At 33.5% G+C, this 21733-nt stretch overlaps 1 protein-coding gene across 1 annotated transcript in view; it reads right to left on the bottom strand.

Moving 5' to 3' along the window:
* Positions 1-1480: 1480 nt before the first annotated feature.
* The window catches only part of pigs (GAS2-like protein pickled eggs), a 74088-nt gene continuing 53835 nt past the window's right edge, over positions 1481-21733 (bottom strand). Inside the window, exons 3-5 of the mRNA XM_089709003.1 lie at positions 12514-13077; positions 9814-10459; positions 1481-4661 (exon numbers count right to left, since the gene is read on the bottom strand). Coding sequence (XP_089565129.1) covers positions 3772-4661; positions 9814-10459; positions 12514-13077 — 2100 coding nt within the window. The 3' untranslated portion in view covers positions 1481-3771. The remainder of the gene's footprint in view (positions 4662-9813; positions 10460-12513; positions 13078-21733) is intronic.

Raw genomic sequence — 21733 nt, forward strand, 5'->3', positions numbered from 1 at the left:
ATTACTACCTACCTTTGAAATTTAAATAAATTTATTTTCAATAAAAAAATATTATGCTTTTTTCTTAATTGAAACGTAGCGACAACCTCATAGAATATATTGTACCTACTATTAACTTTCAAATTAAAAACACAATAACTTTCAACTTTTAGGTATAGTTTTGCACATTTTCTATTCACTTACGAATTCCAACTAGTAGCAGGTAAATAATACAACCCAGAATTATAGCCGCAAAATCCATATTACGTAGTTTTAATCCATGCTGTAGAAATAATTATTCCATCATTAATCTATACTAATATTATAAAGAGGAAAGGTTTGTATGTATGTATGTATGGTTTTCACGCATAAACTACTGGACCGATTTTGATGAAATTTGGCACAGATAATCTTTAGACCCTGAGAAAGAACATAGGCTACCTTTTATTGCGAAATATGTACCACGGGCGAAGCCGGGGCGGACCGCTAGTTATAAATAAACCTTTAATTTATTTTCCTAAATTTACGTTTTCATTAAGAAACCGTTGTTCGGTTCTGTAGTTTTTTTGTTATTGAGAAAGAATAAAACATGTTTTATGGCAAAAAGTTCTTCATACATGAATCCACTTTCATAATTATTATTGTTGTTACAAGCACAGAATTAAATAGGATGCTTATTAGAATAATAGAATAATACCGTTGACACGATAGCCTCGAGTTCCTCGTGGCCCTCCAGAGACCACGGATTGAGAGGAAAGCAGCAAAAATGATCAGCAAAAAGAATGAAGTCTCCCAGAAGTGGACCGCGATAGTGCTCATTGTTATTAGCTCATAAAACTGCCCATTATTTAAAAAAATACAACATTAGGACATTGCGAATTTTCTTCTATTGTTACAGATTTGACAGTTGTGATGTGACCAGAGATTTTGAAGTTAACAGCAGATATTTGCACATAGTTTTTTATGTGATTAATAAAATAGAGAGAGCGTTCTTTATAGGTGTTTTAATAACATACTTAAATAGAGAATCGATCAGTGAAAAAGTTTATTTCCTCTGTCATAAATAGATTAAAATAAAATTTAAAACTGCGTAGTAAAATTTTCCTTTTACTATTTTATATTTCGCTTTTGTTTATTTCACATCATGTTGAGTTTAGGTACCTTATCTACTACCTAATATTTTTATGGTTTAAACAGTAACTTTATATTGATGATCGAACCTTCAGATTGAGTTTGCAGGTAACTCTAAAAGTTCTAATGACTAATAACTATAGGCATTTTCTAAAAATAGATTTGAGCACACTTCTATCTGATCTTGTCCCACAAAAAAATAAACACAAACGAAGCTGGGATATCTTGCTAGTTCATAAAAATTGCAATATGTAGTCAATATTGCACAATTGTAAACCCATATAATATGTACAAGTTAATAGCTATTGTTAAATCCTGAATGAATTGTATATAATTGCATGTGTATAGGCAGAAATAAAAGAACAATGAATCCATTATTGACATTTTATTGAATGAATTACAACAATTTCTATGGCATAATTACTGGTAACGTACGTAAGAGAGAAATATTACTTAGCCTCTAGAACAGCGCGATTCGTGATCTAATGTCATTGCTGGTATTCCAAATTTTTTATACAAATTTTATATAATCTACATCAGTGACAGATTCATTTTTTTATGCCATGACATTGACATTTGTTTTTTTTTTAATACAGAGCAATGACACTGAATTACGAAAAAATAAATATAGCAGGATAGTATCGAACATTCCCAATTCTGTTAGGAGATATTAAAGTAAAATAACTTATTTTAGATAAATAGACAAGATATAAATTACGTTTAAAAACGAAACACAAAAATTCTACTCTAAATCATTGTAATGTCTTTATCCAGTGACAAATCTTAAAATAATAATATTATATTTCTTAAATTATTTTTAATTTAATTAACATCTAATGATCTCCTATCAGAACTGGGAACGCAATAATATTATAAAAGAAACATGAACTGAGACAATACAGGCAGCATAGTTGTATTCGAATTAGAAAAAAATTATCACAGATAACTTTCTAATTTCAAATTTTGGCGGGAACGTAAAGACAACAAATTCACGCACACAATTTTTTTCACTTTTTTTATTGGTATATTTACCATTATTTTCCTTTTGCATAATTGGTGAAATTGTTTTCATAACTATGCTGTCTGTATGTTCTCAGATTAGCTAGACTTAGGTAAAATAGAGAGTGACAAACATATACTTTCCCTAAAACAAGCAAGAGCTTTACAATTCGCAGATTGTAGGCAAATATATAATTATAACGCTTGGTCGATAACATAACTGGTTATGTAAAAATTTACATAAAGTAACATTACATGAACTAAATCGGTCTGTGAACGGTCCAGCAACAATAAAACCTTTTTTGTGTTGAATCAAATACCATAGACAAGCCGATTTAGTCTATAATTTATGGAAGCATTGTCTATTATATGTGTTAACAATAAATAGCACACAATCGGGCAATAAAGGGTAATAAGTTTACAAATTATACAATTACACTTACGTCTATAACGCATTGAAATATTGCAAAAAATTGCAAAATGCAGATTGTTGGCTGCCATGAACTGTCATTTGAATTTTGACAGATTTGACAGTTGTTTTTTTTGTCTTTTTTAATAGCGCCTAGGCTGTGTTCACATCTAAATATTAAACAACACACGATCGTCGCTTCGGACATTAATTTAATTCAACATTAAATTATCCATTGAAATGAACGAAAACGACATCTACTCCATATTGTATTTATGGACGGTTGTGTTAACGAGTCATAGTGTGGAAAAATATTTATTTGCCCTGGTATACTACTGAGGTACGATTTGTGATCTACGTTATAATCTATATACTTCTTTTTCAAAAAGTGCATCAAAATTTTAAATTTACTACAAATTTTAACTTTTTCTATGCACACAGCAATTATAGGGTAAAGCCGGTACAGGAACCAAACTCCGCTTCATACCATGTATATTTGCTGTGTCCATAAAGCATTGTATCCTATCTTCTCTACCAAATCATAAGCTCTCTTTCTATCTTAACTTTATCATCCAGAAATAAATGAGATTACTGAAAAAGTAGAAAAAATTGCCAAAATCCCGGCGCATTCGGAATGACATTTTAAATGCAAAAGCTAACTTGAGCCAATCGTAGGGAATAATTATAAAAGCCGGGTTTACTTAAAACTAACATAAGTAACTTAACATAACTAAAATCGTCATACATAAAGTAAAAACATTGTAATGGTTGAATACTTAAATGTATTTAAACATTGCAACGTCAACAACTTTGTCAGTAAAAAATTAAAATAGCTTTAAATAACCTAAATTTAGCACCATCTAATTTTTCTTTGTCATAACATCATAATTGTTAGAAATTTTACGACCCGTCTATATGTTTTGTGGTAAATTACGAGCTTTAATATTTTTTTTTCTTTTCATTTTCATAGAATAATTCACCACAAAACAAATAGGTGCCCACTTCACAGTTTTAATTATTTGAATGTGTTATGTCAATGTTAGTACAAATTTTCTATAAAGAACAATTAGTACTACGTTAGACCTATAAAAACACTATTTATCGTAATAGATATGGTAGCGATAATGTGTCGTTTACCTAAAAATATCGTCATGATATAAATTTAAGCACTCCTGTTCACTTTTAACATCCAATCACTAACACTAAAACTGGATTCGAATATAAATTCAGTCTTTTCGGGGACCCGGAGCAGGTCAAGGGAATTGAGATGTGGAGGTTGACCGCCTGCAGCCAATCGAAACAGGGGCAGGTATCCTAGAGGCACCTGAGCCACGATCCTTCCTAGGCGCGGCGAGTTGCCTAGTACTCGTGGACCTCTCTAATTTTCCATCAGACATAACCCAGGCTGATGTGAAATCTGCGTAATCTGAATCTTTTGAACTCGTCCTCGACAGCGAGTCTTCTCCTTTCGAATATGTCCTAATAATTTCCTTCATTTTCTCCAGCACTGTGGCGTCATCTTTCGCAGTTTCCGCTGAACGCAAAATCTGTTCGAGAAGCGGACTTAAAGGCTTCTGGTGTGAAGGAGACCGGAGGGTCGCACTGCTCGCTCTTAAAGGAGAATTCCTTTTAAACGCCTCGTTTTGCGCCTTCAGTTTGGCTTTCGGCGATTTGTTTGGATTCTCGAAGGTATCTGCTCCTATTGTAGGCCTGGCTTTTGTTTTCGCTTGGTTTGGAGCAGTTCTACCTCCCCATGTATTTCTCGCTGTAGGCGGTAGCTTTGGAGTGAGTTTTGGGGATGATTGAGCTGGCGTATGTTTAGGGCTGGGAGTATTACCCCGGCTGGGAGTTCTATTTCTAATGGGGGAATGGGGGATCCTGCTGGCTTGTCGGCTTCGAATCGTTTTCGTAGGGGATTCGGTGAATTCGCGCGTCGCTCGAAGGCTTTTGCTTGGCGAATCGTTGTTTTCGTGGCTGACAATGGACTCGGGGCTCGCGCGGTTGGACTTCTCCTCTGAGCTTGCCTTCCTTCCACCGTAGAAGGTATCGGAGAAGTCGGTTTTGCGCAGACCAGTGTTGAGGCTCACGTAGTCGTCGACCCGGTCTGTCTTGTCTAAGCAGCTGTCGTCATGGTCGAGACGCTCTGGAAAAAGAAAGAAACGTTTAATAAAAGTAATAAAAATACTTCTTAGGTAAAAAAAGCTAGCAAGTTAAAAAGATTTTGATAGTTTTTCAATAACTATACAAAATTTGGTTGACGTGTTAATTAATACACGCAACCGAAGTTTGCGAAGCGTGTAACGTGTAGGTACATAGCTCTTCAATGATTACCAGACAACAGAGCGTAAACCAACAAATAGCAATTAGCACAATCCATAAATCATAATATAAACAACGCCATTCTAACGGCCATTTAAGTGAATAAACTAATAACAACAGGCCTATTTCGAATGTTATCAGCTTTATGGGCCATAAAGTGACGGTAAATACACCAAAATCGATATAACGGTCACGATAGAGGCATTACTTATGGTATTCCATTTTAGGGTAATGATTACTGCTACCTGCTATTTGCAATTTTGAAATTTTCGCTCGTTATTCTTAAGGTCACATTCCAAGAGAACAAAATGAAATACTAGTTACTGACTTAGAATGTTGTTCGTGATGTATTCTATGTGAAAAATAGCCTAAAGCATTCGTAGAGCATCAAAATGAAAATGCAGAAGAAGTCTTAGCACGATGTGTTTAAACTTTCAACACACAGTTTACCTAGAGCGTTCAAAAAGAATTGCCAAGTCAACTCTATAAAATGTATAAAAAATAATTAGATAAGATTTTTTTCTGATTCCACCTTCAATTCTAAATAGTTTTTTTAAGAAACTATGATTTTATATCTAACTTAAGATCCAACTCAAATAAGCTAGGTAATAGAAAATTGTATACACGATATATTGCTATAACAAATCATTTCTTTATTTTTCCAAGTCCATTATCACTACATAGTATAAAACAAAGTCGCTTTCTCTGTCCCTATGTCCCTTTGTATGCCTAAATCTTTAAAACTTCGAAACGGATTTTGATGCGGTTTTTTTTAATGGATAGAGAGATTCAAGAAGAAGGTTTTAGTATATAATTTATTAGGTTTTAGACAAAGCGGGCGAAGCCGCGTGCGAAGCCGCGGGCGGTAAGCTAGTAAACATAAATCCTGTTACAAAAAGGACATTTATGAACAAATGTAACAATGTGAGTAATGTAAAATCACGTTTCCTGATTCGCCATAACTTGGCGGCCATAAACAACGCCTTGGTCTTGACTATTATAGCCTAGTGTCGTGTGCAATGAAGGATTTAGTAATATCATAATAATCTGTATAAATAAAAATGAATCTGTATATCCCTTTGTCACGGCATGACGCGTGAATAACTGATTAGATCTAAGGGATAGATTGATAATTCTTTTTTAATGTTTACAACTGTCAGAAAAATCTTATAAAAAAAGTAAGAAATTGGCGCCAAAAATATTTTTATAGGTACTTCACGCGTTTGACAGTTCGCGCGAAGTCAGGACTACGTTTGTAGGGTCAGCTAGTATGGTATAATATTTGCAATTTTATTCCCTTCCTTTGTTATACTAATTAAAAAGCGGGATGAATGTGCAGGGAGGAAATTAGAATACATTGTGGATTGTGGTTATGGCAAATGAAGGAACTATGTGATATAAAAGCTATTTGATTGCTTTTGTTTTACTGTTTTTTATCATGACATGAATATTTTCAACATATTGTGATCTTAAAGCGTTCATAACGCTGTAGGTAATTATTAATTGAAAGTATCAAACATGCAGTTCTACGTAATATTTTTTTAAATTTTTAACACAGCATCTAGTTATATACCTAATGTTAAATGTATTCTACTGTCAAATATTAACACATTTAGATCAAGAATAACAATTCCACTAACAACACACTTGTAATATCTGTAACCGCCTAATACTCAAACATATTTTACCAAAGATGTATCGAATGATTCACTTGGCTGATTACTAAGCCAGTATTACGATCACAGTAAAATTACCAGCATTCCCTTCCAGTTAGTTAGACAGTCATTGCTGACTATTCGTGCTTATATAATTTAAAGGTCACGAAAATCAGCGGTATGAACTAATTTTATTATTGCCTTTCCCTAGCTACTAGGTACGCAACATATTATGTGGTTTCAGATTTCATGATTTTGTGTTAAAATTAAACTCAGGTGTTTACTCAACTAGACTTTCTTAGGCGTTTTTCTAAAGTCATATTATGAATGGTCATAATGCCGAGATTTTACAGAGAAGAACCGCCAATAAACTTCAGTAAGTTTAATATTAATCCAGTTTTTCAAGATACAGTTTAAAGACTGTTTAAACTGAAGCCGTGTTTTGTTTTAAATATCTGGAGTAATCGTCATTATTTATTAATAGTTAACACTTTTATAATGTCTGAGTGTACGAGGTGTGAATTTTTCTTTTGTAGTAATAGTTCGATTTTACAAATCGTAGTAGTGTCTGTAAAAGAGACATCATGGCCCACATCCCTTCCCATCCCCTACCCATCCTCTCCTTTTTCTATCCTCATTCCCTCCCATCCTCGCCCCTTCTCCCTAACTCCTTCCAAATCCCTTTGAGGACAGCAACACATCCACTTCCCAGTGGAGTGGATGCTTATGGGCGGCGTGTATCGCTTAACACCAGGCGACGCGTCTGCTCGTTTGCTATCCTATATCATAAAAAAAAATCGTGTTTATTCTGCAAATCAATTTCATTCAATTTAGTTTACTAGTTTTGCTCAGCAAACATTATGACAAACCTATACGTTTACCAACGTCAGTTGATTAACGCAAGTGAAATCATTTCGGACATATTCAAATGAGTTAGGCATGCTCATGTTTGGATACAACATGTTATTGTTTTCAATTATTGACCTCCATTATAGAATATAGAATGGGCTACGTCAACAGGAACGTTATTATGGGATTGTTTGACATTTGGTAGCATTATCTACTGTTTAATCTGTGGTAGAATGTTCTAAAGCTTCTATGGGATCGAAGCTACGTTATTGTAATACTAGATTTCCGCCCGCGTCTTCGCCCGCGTTTTCAAAGAAAAACGCGCATAGTTTTCGTTCCCGTGGGATTTCCGGAATAAAACCTATCATATGTGTTAATCCTAGTTACTCTCTTATGTGTGCTAAATTTCATTGCAATCGGTTTAGTAGTATTTGCGTGAAAGAGTAACACACACACACACACACACACACACATCCTCACAAACTTTCGCATTTATAATATTATATTAGGATAGGATTAGTTATTGTAATATAGAATCACATACAGTACATAATAATGACGTAATAGGTCGTACAACTTTTTACTAATCTGTGGAAATAAAATGTCTCTGCGCGCCAAAATAGTTGACACTATAATTGACGATTTTAAGCATAGCTAATATAGAGTAGAATGCAAGTTATGGAACTGTTACGTATTTAATAAGTACATCATTTAATTAACATCTTATATGTACTCTATTTTGTAACAATATTCTTGCAAATAAAATCAATTCAGTTTCCTAAATGATTATGCACACTACACTTTCATGTATTTTCACGTGCTGATATGTTTCTCACTTCAACAATAAGCTTGAAATTGTCTCTACTTCAAAATAATAACTGTTTATTATATGATAATTGCACACAGAACACGCAGTAGAAATCTATATCAGTATAATTATATTTCCCATGAGTGTGACAGTGAAATGCGTTTATTGTCATTTGTTATGGGAGTAGTCATTGCAGTTGTATGCATAATATTGAATTAGCGAAAGCGAACCGTTTTCTATTTTGTTATTTATTTTTATTTGATGACATGTTATATTGGGATTTAAATTGAAAATTATAGTAAAGATGTAACAGTTGTTTAGTAGGTACAATAGATATATTTTATTTAGCACGTTTTTCATTTATAATTTTCAATCATTTAATATCGCGTTTATTACATAGTCAAATTTAAAATCAATAAAAATCTGTTCAGACATTTTTAAGCTATTGCATAGCTTCTATCGCGGGCCTTGAGCGCGGGGACTAAATCGAGAAATTCCGTAACGAAAAAACCTCACGCTCCCTACTCCGACAGGCTCGGAGGTGTGGCTTGAAGGCATGCTATGCAATAGCTTTACCGCGGCAGTCCCTGAGTGCCACACGTCTTTTTTCATTATTTTTTCGCGTTAAAAAAATATTGTCCAACATAAATAACCTCAAATCAGCTTGTTTATCGTGTTTTATGTATATCTATGGCATAATTTTAATAGATAATGGTTTACATCTGTCAAAATAACAAAAGTCCTCGATAGATATATTTTATCTGGCGATTCTCAAAAATCAGTTGCTTGTCATTTGTTTTATATATTATCAATGATATTATCATGGTTTTTTTGTGTAGGAACTCGTACATTTCAATATTTCTTTTTTTATATATTATGCATGTAAAATTGAAATCTCTTAAACCAACTTATTGATTAAAAATTCGACTGTGTTCAGTTAAATCGTAAGAGACGAGCAAAAAATTTAATATTTCAATTCTAGATTAAAACAGATGAAACAAACAGCCCGGATGAAAATATTGCAAAACGTTTTAGTCTTGTAACACAAACAATTTCTATAATTATACATATTTTATTATTTGTAACAGCTATTTTCGTAACAGTTATTTATCGTAATCTATGTTATTATAATTGTAAATAACGTTACAAAATATTTCTCTTTATTCACAATCCTATTGGATTCCAATACCATTTAAGGATATCTTTATTGTCACCTTTAATATGAATGCTTACGTGCGTCACTTTTGTAGTAATGGAGTGACTGTATTATCAACATATTTATACTATAAATAGCATTTATATTATAGATTTATTAGTCTTGGATAATATTTAAGTAATCATGGAGAAAACGTAAAAGTTATTTGTATTAAATACTAAACAAACTACATATTTAAACGATTTTGAACAACCATAGACACAGGTAAATTGTTTTTGTTGTTGTTGTTAGAATTATGAGGAGGAGAGGCCTGCAGTTCATTAGTGTTTATTTATTCATCTTGACTTCTAGAACCGAAATAAAGGAAGCTCTAAAGTCTAATAGGATAAAAGCATTACAACTTATGTTACTATTTTACTAGGATTTTCTTAAGAGGATCCTAAATCATTTTCCATGTTATAGAATGCGTCAGACCACTAATCAAGTTAAATAGCAAAATAACACTCACCACTAAAATCAGCGTCATCCATCGAGTTCTGACTGTGCAGCGAGTACCGATTCGTCGTCTTTGTGGACGGCGACCCCTGTGTGGACCCCGCCACGACCCCCAGGCTCCTGTAACCCTCGTCCGACACCTCCGACCCATTATCCGACGCGCTCTCCACAGCCGGCGCGGGAGACAACGGCCTGGGGCTTTTATTCCTAACCCCTAAAGGCGCCGGCACCAGATGATTCGTTGTTACAATCTTTGTTCTCCTGTCTGGTGATGGTGAACACCTCCCTGGACTGTGCGTCCTGGGTGCTAAGTGTTTTCTGCTCGGACTGGCCGCTCTGTCCATGTCCATGTATGGTAGACTGGTGGGTGCATCTAGCTTGTTATTGGAGTGGTACTGCAGGCTTCTCGGTTCCTCTGAATAGACTTTCGACTGGTACGGCATGGACATCGGTTCGTAGGATTTGTAGGTCTGTGTGTCTTGGCTTGGGCGTTCATAAGTGACAGTCGCGCCGGCTAGGTCGTGTTTCGGTCTGGCTAGACGCGCGGAGAGGGAGGTGCGGTGCTGCGCCTTGCAGCGGCAAGGGTCGTGCTTGTCGAGATAGTGGGCGAGGGTGTCCCAACCACCCCCGACGCGAACCATCACGTGGGAACGAAGGATCTGTAAAGAAAGTTCAATTTAGTTGGCTATCCATAGATTAATTACAACTATGTTTTTATAATTATTCGATATCATATTTCTTGGTAATAATATGTAAATTTAATTTAGTGTACTTTCTTCTTAAACGTCGTATTCTTAAATAGAATCTAAGTGAATATAAGTACATACTTAATTATCCACGAAATTCATTAATTGTAAATCTATAAATGTAATTTGATTAAGCCCGAGTCATTAAGAGCTTGATACACGAAGGTTTTACAAATACAATTCCCTTCGTTATACCAATCAATGCAGTACAATTGAATGATTTTCCAAATCAATTAAAGGCAGCCAACCTCGAACCTTAGCCTTAACTTTGGACATTAAAAGAGAAACCATCTGTTGAACTCACAGTTCTACCGCCACGCCATATATAGGTCCGGAAGCACTCAGCATTAAATTGCATACACGTGCTATAAGTGATTTTAATCCATGAATGGTTACCTATTCTCAATGTCTATTTTGATCGTACGCCATGATTCATACTGACCATCTCCTTGTATGGTTATATCAAATGCGTGACCTTTGTGTTCTGTTTCGGATTAATCAAGTTTTCCATTGCGTGATTAATTGCAAGTCATTTGTGGTACATTCGTTAATTCGTTAAGTTTTTGTTTCGTGTGTTCGATTTTAACTTTTATTATTCATTTAGTCATAATTAAACTTGTGTTTTTTATTAAAATGTCTAGTGTCTTTTATATATCCTTATTTATTCTATACTATATCTTTCCCTCATTCTTAATTTAAGTATATATTTTAACATGGTTTGACAGAGATCTAATATTCACCAGGAATCAAATTCAACGAGTTACTTGTCATACTAAACTAGGTACCAGATAAATCTATCAGGTCATCCATACATATAATTAGAACCAGCACAATTTCACCTAACCGTAAAATCTTCAGCATAATTCAATCAAATCAACATTAATGATTGATAAAGCGCAATAAATCAATATGGCGGCTCAATAAAACCATCGAAGGTTAACAGGAAGCTTTAGATAAGCAAGAAATTACAGTTGCCTGCGCACGCGTCACAATGAAAGGAATAACGGTAGGCTATAATAATCAAAATACTGGGATTGCATAATAATAATAAATGTTAACTTAAAATTCTGAAAGTGAAAAAACTATTTAATAAATAAAGAAGATGTCTATAGCTTATTTGGTGGGTAGAATGATATGTAACTATATCACTCGAAAACTGAAATGAATTCGCATTTAATTTTGATTTTTAGTCAAATGCATTTATCCATTTCTAACTAAATTATAGATTTTCAACATCAATAAGAAGAAAGGCACGAAAATTACATCATCTATTAGTTTTATTCCAAGTTTTCTATATTTTCTTCCAATAATAGAAAGGTCACATCACACACGAAACTTTCCGCCTTGAAAATAAATACAAAAAATAATAAATATCTCCATCGCCTCGGTGTGAACCTTGCGGATCCAAATAAGGAGCGATAGATCCCGATCTATAGATCTAATGGGCTTTGATCTATATCTACTAATAGCGCGCCTAATATGACAAGCCTATCGGTTATTATAGTTCCGAGTTAACTGCATTGAAAATATCAAACTCAAGTTCAACAAGCCTAATTCGTAACAGCATTTTAGCTCTATTCAAAAAGATGCGTTATAATTTTCCCTTGCAATAATTTTTTAATTACGAGTTGTATAAATTATTTGGATATACATACCTACTCCTTTTACAATTTTAATATTCAAGGTTTTGTTATTAAATAAAAGCAATTAACATCTATACTAATATTATAAAGCTGAAGAGTTTGTTTGTTTGTTTGTTTGTTTGAACGCGCTAATCTCGGGAACTACTGGTCCGATTTGAAAAATTCTTTCGGTGTTAGATAGTCCATTTATCGAGGAAGGTTATAAGCTATATATCAACACGCTACGACCAACAGGAGTGGAGCCACGGGGGTGAAACCGCGCGGAGCAGCTAGTTAAATATAAAGACTAAAGTAAAATGTAAAAAGAATGTTTGTAAAACTTACCCGAACGAAAATAAGCAGCTTTGTGTCGCCAATTCTGTATTTTCCCTCCGAAACCCTAACCATAGGGAACTGCGTAGGACAGGAGCATCTCTCAACCAAATCCCTGACTCTCTCGTCTAAGCTCCTCAAGTCATTGGTCACCAGTTGCGGTTGTGGTCCAGACGGTACCAGACCTAACGCAGAATCGTCTGGTCTCAACTCCTCTCCAGCCAATTCCCTCTCAATTTGTTTTTCCATCTGTACTAGCAGTGGTGCTGGCATGCCAAGCACCGCCCCCTTTCTGGCAACTTCTAGAAGGCACAACACTACATGTTTCTCGTTCTTTCGTAAGCATAAGTCGTCCGTTTCGAAGAGGAGGCATTCTAAGATACCAAGGGCTTTGCGACACCAGTCTATGAAGTTGGAGAGATTGTCACGGGCGAAGAAGGTGCCGGCTTTTGCTGCGGGGAGCATGTTGACAGGGGGCCGGGAGCGGAGGGCCCTAGCGAGGGTGATGGCCTCCTCTGTTTCTGTGTTCAGTGATTCGATGATCAATTTCGCTGAGTCCCGGACTGCGTTCGCGTGCTGTAACAAAGATATTGTTGGTTAGCTTTTGAAAAGGAAGAAAAAATATGTCACTATCAGTTTAACTGTGATGTAGCGGTTGTTTTTAGTAATAAATCACAGATAATGAAAATGTCCCTTGAATACTGAAAATGACAATTTATATTTAAGAATTAGATAGTTATCTATTTAACTGAACTATCTAAACATATATTTGGCTGGGTAAACAGTAAATAATGGAGAAAGTCGAGATATGATCATGCTAAATATATTGTGCAAACATGAAAATGTATTCGCCTATGTCAATATTTAATTATCAAATATCAAGCATGATACGTTATAAACTTTCTTTGTATTATGAGTGTTAAATTATCGTATTGATAATCAAAAAATCGAATCAAGTGGCCGCAAAGACGCTCCGAAACATTTTATTTTAATGAAGCCGTAAAGCGGCGCCACAAACAGGCTCAGACCAATTCGTTGCCATATTCGATAGAAGTAATGAGACAAATCTAGTCTGAATCGCGCTAACGAAGTTTTTTTTGTACTTTCTATAACTACATGCCATATGTTAGGAACGGACCCCTAATTTGGGAATGAACTACCTTTTTCGTTGTATCCCACTTGACATCGACACTCATAAATAAATTATTTTAAACTGAATTAGTGGTTGTAGAAATCAAGATATAAATATACATTTTGTAACTTGTAGGAACTGTAGGAAATCGATATACCTAATATATTAATAAATTGGATTCAGGATTGTTTTCTCGTACCAAGCTCATACCTAAGAGGTACCTACTTCAATCATATCGCTGTTTACGTATGCTATACTGAATTCTCCAATGTATTCTAAATTCTAATCATCATTAATGGGATAAGACTGGATGAATAATACATTTTTCAAACCAATTACGATTATACAATAAGAATATAGGTACCTAATGTGAAAGAATGTTTTTTATGGTAGGTATCTATCGTAATTCGTAAGTGTGTAATCGTTTCTCGAAATTTTCTAAAAACATATGAAAAGGTTACATTTTTTCTTAATCTATAGACACACGACAAGACTTAAAATAACGATTAAAAGTGAAGCATACTAAATTATCTGAACAAAGATTCGCATATAATTTGAATATGTAACCAAGTCCTTTGTGATATGTATTTCCAAATACCGCGTGTAAATGCAAATTATATTTGCTTCTATTTACACGCAAATACGAAATTCCTTCACCTTTACGTTTGCGAAATGTTCGAATATTCATAATTTTAACCTATTTAAATGTAGTATGTAGTAGTTATGGCTCGAGATTTTGTTCCTTTAGGCTTTAATATGTAGTAAAATGATTATGTAGGTTTCAAAATTCTGTAGTTTTAACGATGAGTAATTATTATTAAGAATACCACAAATTTTAGAAACAAATATAAATAATAGATACGTAATTCTTTATAAGATACAATCATTTTAATTATTAAAGAAGATCCACTGAAACAGATATGCGAATAATATGCGAAGAATAAATGAATGAATCATAAACCTTCATTAAGTTCGCAGTCGGATAAAACGCAAATAAACATAAAAACATAAATCCATATACAGCATATACCATTAATAAATATGATATATGAAATCAGAAAGCATAAAATATATTGATAGTTGGTAATTATGTGAAATTATATCTCGAGACGTGAGGAAGAAATGAGTTAAAAACTACCCAGTGTAAATAAGTGTGTGTTCTGCTTTGTACTGGAGAATTATTCCTTTTTTAATCAGGAATAGTAATATGTAATTTGTTTGTTTTTACTAATTATAGGATAAATGCAGAAAGTAAAATTACTCGATAACAGTAATATCTATAATATTAGTTTAGGACGATTCAGTTGGAAACCGTTGTGAGGAATATCATGAATAGGATATTTTTAAATATTCTATAATAGATTACTGTTGCGTAATAAATATTATACATTTCATAAAAAATAACTTTATTTCAGTGAAAGAACCAGTATATTTGCATGAGTATTTATGTTTACAGATACCTCTTTGTAAAGTCTGGAAGTAAATTACGTGACCTTGAAACGAGGTACAAGTGGAATAAATCAGTTGCCATACGCAAATAATTTCTGACACAATCGCAGAAATATAATTATCTGTAAACATTGGACGCTGTGACGAAGGCTTAAGGCGCGTGCGCATTTGGATATGTTGGTGCCACCCCATGTTGCTTAACGGAGGTTAAATGAGTAAACAATACAATACATATAAGTTAAAACACAAAAAAAAAACATTAGTGAGCGCTAATAAAACAGAGAAGACGATCAAATTACGATGATTTTATTATTATTGAATATCTGATAAACTCAATATAAATTGATCTTTTTTTTTAATTTGGATTTTCTTTTAAATTCACCTGAAAAAATGCCACAATTATGTACGCAAGGCAAGTCGCATTGCCGCTTGTTGCAACAAATGAATACACACCTTCTACCATTGCCAGATATAATCATGTTAAATTACTTAATGGGCTCATTACATGGCCCATGAACATTATGTGAACTACTGGTTTAAGGTTTAACATATGTTTACGGTTATTTGTGGCTTTAACCTGATACGTCTTTTTTATGAGCGATATTTTTTATTTTATTTGTTGTTATTTTTGAGAGATGATTCAGAAATTAATTAAATTGTTTTTTTTTTAATTAATGAATTTAAAGACAAGATAAAATTAATAAGTTTAGATAACTTTGAAAATATAAATAATATTAGTAGGTTAATTATTTATAAGCTTTATTTTTAAGCTACTGCAAGGGTAATTGTTTATTATTTTAATTTAATGTTATTGTAATGTATAAAAATGGTGGAATTTTTATAAATTACTAGTTCTTGTCAAGTCTAGTTATTTTTAGGCCAAAAATAATTAAACACTTATTTTTAAGCCTTGGTAGGTAAATTAATTTAAAAACTCCGTTTCATTTACAAAAATGCCGCTCTGTTATTATACGTTCGTTGATTATATTTAATTATAATAAGGTGAGAAGGTAAAAATAATTATTTCTATATATGTAGTGTTCAAGTGCTGTTGATATTAATACATACTATCAGCTCTGCCCGTGACTTTACTCGTAAGCCAGTCTTTTTATCCATTATTTTTTACCCTTTCAGTAGAAATATAAACTAATTAATTAAATTATCGATAAAAAGTAAACATCAAGACTGATATCTTTATAAATATCAAAATAATTTTAGCTACTAATGGCGTGAAATGCAACCAAATATTGTTCCCAAGACCATCTCACTCTCAAGCTCCACTGCAAGTATCACGATGAAACACACATTTGTAAAATCTGCATTATAATATTATGAAACCAATGATATTATTATAATTAATGAATATGAATATTCAGGGAATGATATCGTTCATTATTATTGTATGAAAAAATTGAAATTTAAAATTGAAATAATTTCAAAAGAGCGACATCAGTTTTCTGCCGCGTCTTCTCTATAAGAACAAGGCAGGAACTGTTTCCCACTCTGATAATTAAGACCGATTAATAAGATGTTTCAATTAATCTGTGTAGTAAGGCGATAAAAGACAAAGACAATTATAATTATAGGTGTCTTGTTTGTAACTATTTGTGTAAGAAGACTGATTTAAATGTAGTAATGTAAAAATTGTGGAAAGAATGGGGGAAGATCGAGCAGCGAAACGAGCGTACCTGGGACAGCCATCTGGACGCCGTCCGGTTGGACGTCCCAGGTACCGCTGGAAAGACGAAATTGCCAAAGACCTGCGCAGCCTGCAGATCGAAAACTGGCAAGAGATGGCGCAGGATAGAGTCAAATGGAGGCTCTTATTGTCGGAGGCCAAGACTCACTTTGGGTCCCTGTGCCACTCTAGTAAGTAAGTAAGTAATGTAAAAATTACTGCAAAAATGTAGCTTAGTCCCTTTGTCTTATAGAACAAGTTTTGCCTTATAAACGATAGATTGTGATTTAAACTCAATTTGTTTAAATATGTCTGTAATTATAACAAATTATGCTAAACTGTCTGGTTATGGCGCTAGTGTGATATTACTTGTAAATGTTTTGTAATATATGTATTATTATTGCACCTTGTTAGCATTTAAGTATTTCTTATGGTAATATTGAAATAATCGACTCGGAGATATAATTATCGATAAATTATACATACAAAGGCTAAGTGTTTTGTCGGGTTTAATGAATGTGGGTTCCGTTGTTTGTTTGTTAATTTTATAGACATTTTATTTATATATTTAAATAAAATCATGAAAATTTTTACAGCAAGTGTGGTCGACAGACTAAACTGTTACTAACAAGTTTTCACAGTCGTAGCATAGCTTAAAAAAATAGTTATGAATAATTTATTCTTCTCCATAGATATATGTTATGAAGATTCAAAAGTGCTTCTAGAAGAAGTCTAATTGAATAAATAAATGTTTGAGTTTTAATTTTTTTCAACTTTTATGATTCGTAGTTACCTTTTCTTCTAAGAAAAATAGACATTCAGAAAAACGAATGAACAACAATAAAATAGCAATTTACCCATTTTTTCTAAAGAAATATAACTTATAATTGGTTATACTATAAATCGTTTATCTATATACTTGTCCTAAACTAAATAATTATTTTATTATCTAAACATGAATATATCCCATACATTCACAAGCTTGCGCCATGCGCCGGCGCCGGCCACAATTACTACAATTATGATTGTCGATCTGCGCCGGATCAATCAATTACTAGTTATCGTGTATCGGTTGTAGCTACGTTGGTAAATGTCTTTATGACTTGCTGGCGACCGCGACATTGTAATAAAAATATATAGATAATCAAATAAAAAGTAATTTCAATGTTTTGTAAATATACACATTGTATATGTGCTTCTTCAGTTATTATGCTACTTCAGTTATAAATCCTATTTTCTAAGGTAGATAGATTTTTAGATAAGTGTTAGTCGGGATCTTTCTATGGTAGGATTTTATATATGTCTGCTAATATGTAACAAAAGCTTCTAAATTTTGGCTATGCATTTAATTTTAACAGACATTTCTATAAGTATACTAATCACAACCGGTTAAAATAATTTATATTTTTTTAATTCGTGTCCACTTGAAGCGAAGTTATCGTGAATTATCAAAGTTCTCTATTATCTTCTTTCTTATATATAAAAATGAATCGCAAAATGTGTTGGTAAGCGCATAACTCGAGAACGGCTGAACCGATTTCGATAATTCTTTTTTTATTAATATTCCTTGAAGTACGAGGATGGTTCTTATGTAGAGAAAACGTAAACATGTACCACGGGCGAAGCCGGGGCGGACCGCTAGTTATAAATAATTTTAGTTGTATTGTATTAATATTAATAACATGTACATAATTTTAATTGTAAATCATTAACGCATGGCGGATGGCGTCAGTGTATATCTGTGTATGTTTTAATGTATTGTTTACTATACGTGAATTATAGGTTTGTTTTTATTATGACTATACAAGGAGTGTTGTTTTATGTGCGTTTTGATCGGTATTTAAATTGAGTATGAAATGTAAGCTTTATCTATACTAATATTATAAAGAGGAAAGGTTTGTATGTATGTATGTATGGTTTTCACGCATAAACTACTGGAACGATTTTGATGAAATTTGGCACAGATAATCTTTAGACCCTGAGAAAGAACATAGGCTACCTTTTATTGCGAAATATGTACCACGGGCGAAGTCGGGGCGGACCGCTAGTAGAAAATATAAAGGAAACTCGAATGTCTTTGAATAGGTACTTTAAGTTTGAAGAAATGATTGACAATAATTCCTTGTTGTTCATACACTCAAAGTATTCAATTCATTAGATGGCATCTTTAGTTAATCCTACTAATATTATAAATGCGAAATTTTGTGAGGATATGTGTCTGGGTGTGTTTGTTACTCTTTCACGCAAATTCTACTGAACCGATTACAATGAAATTCAGCACACATATAGAGGGTAACTTGGACAAACTTTAACTTTAACACATAGGATAGGTTTTATCCCGGAAATCCCACGGGAACGGCAACTAGGCGGGTTTTCCTTTGAAAACGCGGGCGGAAATCTAATACATTAATATTAAACAAATCAATCATTGTTTTTACGTTAAGATGATTATTATTGATGATTCTTTGAACAATTGAATTAAATCAACTAAATTGAGTGTGCGTCCTCGACAGCATGCATACAAAGCTGAAAAACTAAGCTTGTAAATTATAAGTCATTGTTATCAAAGGAACGGGGTGTTTAAAACAAATTGCTTATTTATTATCCAAATGTCAGATCGATTCTCACGGGACTAGAGTTATTGTATCGGGATCAAATCGTGATTTATAAAATATAATGAACCGTATATTTGCATTGCCTTATTCGGGTTGAGACAAATGATTTGATACGGGTGTTAGATAGCGCCTGTTTGTACGGTTGGCAGAAAAATTACCTGCTAAGTATCACTACATAGTATAAAACAAAGTCGCTTTCTCTGTCCCTATGTCCCTATGTCCCTTTGTACGCTTAAATCTTTGAAACTACGCAACGGATTTTGATGCGGTTTTTTTTAATAGATAGAGTGATTCAAGAGGAAGGTTTATATGTATAATAACATCCATTAAATAGTGGAGAAGTACTGTTATTTTTGAGTTTTCTAATGTGATGTCGTAAAAAATTACATTTTTTCCGCTTACATTGCAAACGCAGGCTGAACCCTACGAGTTTTATCAAAATAATGTACTAAGTATTATACACATTGAAAAGGTCTAAAGAAAAGTCCGCGATGGTATATTTCTATCTCTTATGGATAACCCACAATAACTTTTTTTTGTCATTTACTTTTTACGACAAATAATGGCTAATTTTCGAAGCGATTTTAACCAATACAGCATTAATCCTTAACCAATTAAATACCTTGAATACATTGTTCATTTAATATAGATCTTTATGGCCCTTTACACCGTGTGATTTAAGTGAATATTTTCGAAGATATTACAGATTTAAAAATTGCGGGACGTAGCGTTTGCGGCGGTACCGGCCGGCCGCCCGGCTATATATTTTATACCCGTGCAAAGCCGGAGCGGGCCGCTATGTTTTTACTTTTTATATACAACGTTCACAGTTTTTCTGTAGTGTATTTAGTATCAGCATTGCACCCGTGCGAAGCCGGGGCGGGTCGCTAGTAGATAATAAATTGAAGGATATAATAGTTAGATGAATAAAGGATGAATATGGTAAAACGTTGAATTAAACTGAACAGTTTAATTCAACGTTTTACCATATTTTATTATGTACAACCGTAGTAGCAGTTAAGGTATTAAATAATCGATACTAATATTATAAAGCTGTAGTGAGTTTGTTTGTTTGTTTAAACGCGCTAATCTCAGCAACTACTGGTCCGATTTGAAAAATTCTTTCAGTGTTAGATAGCCCATTTATAGAGGCTATAATATATCATCACGTTAAGACCAAGAGAAGCGGAGCCACGCGGGTGAATCCGCGAAGCGCAGCTAGTGAAGGATATAACAGCGTTGAATTACATTTTAAACTTGCTGACTTTTTTTAATAAATATCATAAGTAGTTGATAATGAGGTACAGGCTTTGTAAATAGACGGACGAATTATACACAAATATGGACATAATGATGAGAAACAAAACCTCTTTATCGTTATATTGATTAAAACTACTCAAAAACCCTTATTAACTTTAATGACAGCTTGTAAAAACTCGACGAAATTGTCACTTAAGGTTCATGACATTCTGGAAACTTAAATTGTTTAAAAATAATACAAAAATAAGTGAATTAACATCTATAAAAGGTTAAAACGGGCTTATTAAAGAGATACCAAGAGCCATCTCACCAAACATGGTGATAGGTTCTGTTGTCACTTAATAAGCCGATGCACATTTCCGTAATTAAATTAAATCTGAACTTTTTGACGCACGTCCGACCTTGACGAGAGTTCGGAAGAGACTGACCGGTTAACGAGATTCTGTTATCAATTATTATCAACTAGCGACCCGCCCCGGCTTCGCACGGGTGCAATGGCGGCCGGCCGGTACCGCCGCAAACGCTACGTTCCGCAATTTTTAAATCTGTAATATCTTCGAAAATATTCACTTAAATCATACGGTGTAAAGGGCCATATAGATCTATATTAAATTAACAATGTATTCAAGGTATTTAATTGGTTAAGGATTAAAGCTGTATTGGTTAAAATCGCTTCGAAAATTATCCATTATTTGTCGTAAAAAGTAAATGACAAAAAAAAGTTATTGTGGGTTATCCATAAGAGATAGACATATACCATCGCGGACTTTTCTGTAGACCTTTTCAATGTGTACAATACTTAGTACATTATTTTGATAAAACTCGTAGGGTTCAGCCTGCGTTTGCAATATAAGCGGAAAAAAATGTAATTATTTACGACATCACATTAGAAACCTCAAAAATAACAGTACTTCTCCACTATTTAATGGATGTTATTATACATATAAACCTTCCTCTTGAATCACTCTATCTATTAAAAAAACCGCATCAAAATCCGTTGCGTAGTTTCAAAGATTTAAGCGTACAAAGGGACATAGGGATATAGGGACATAGGGACATAGGGACAGGGAAAGCGACTTTGTTTTATACTATGTAGTG

This window comes from Colias philodice, chromosome 21 (genome assembly GCF_061535455.1).
Source record: "Colias philodice isolate Cphi_HAF_F1 chromosome 21, ilColPhil1 Martin Lab GWU primary, whole genome shotgun sequence".
NCBI classification, from domain to species: domain Eukaryota; kingdom Metazoa; phylum Arthropoda; class Insecta; order Lepidoptera; family Pieridae; genus Colias; species Colias philodice.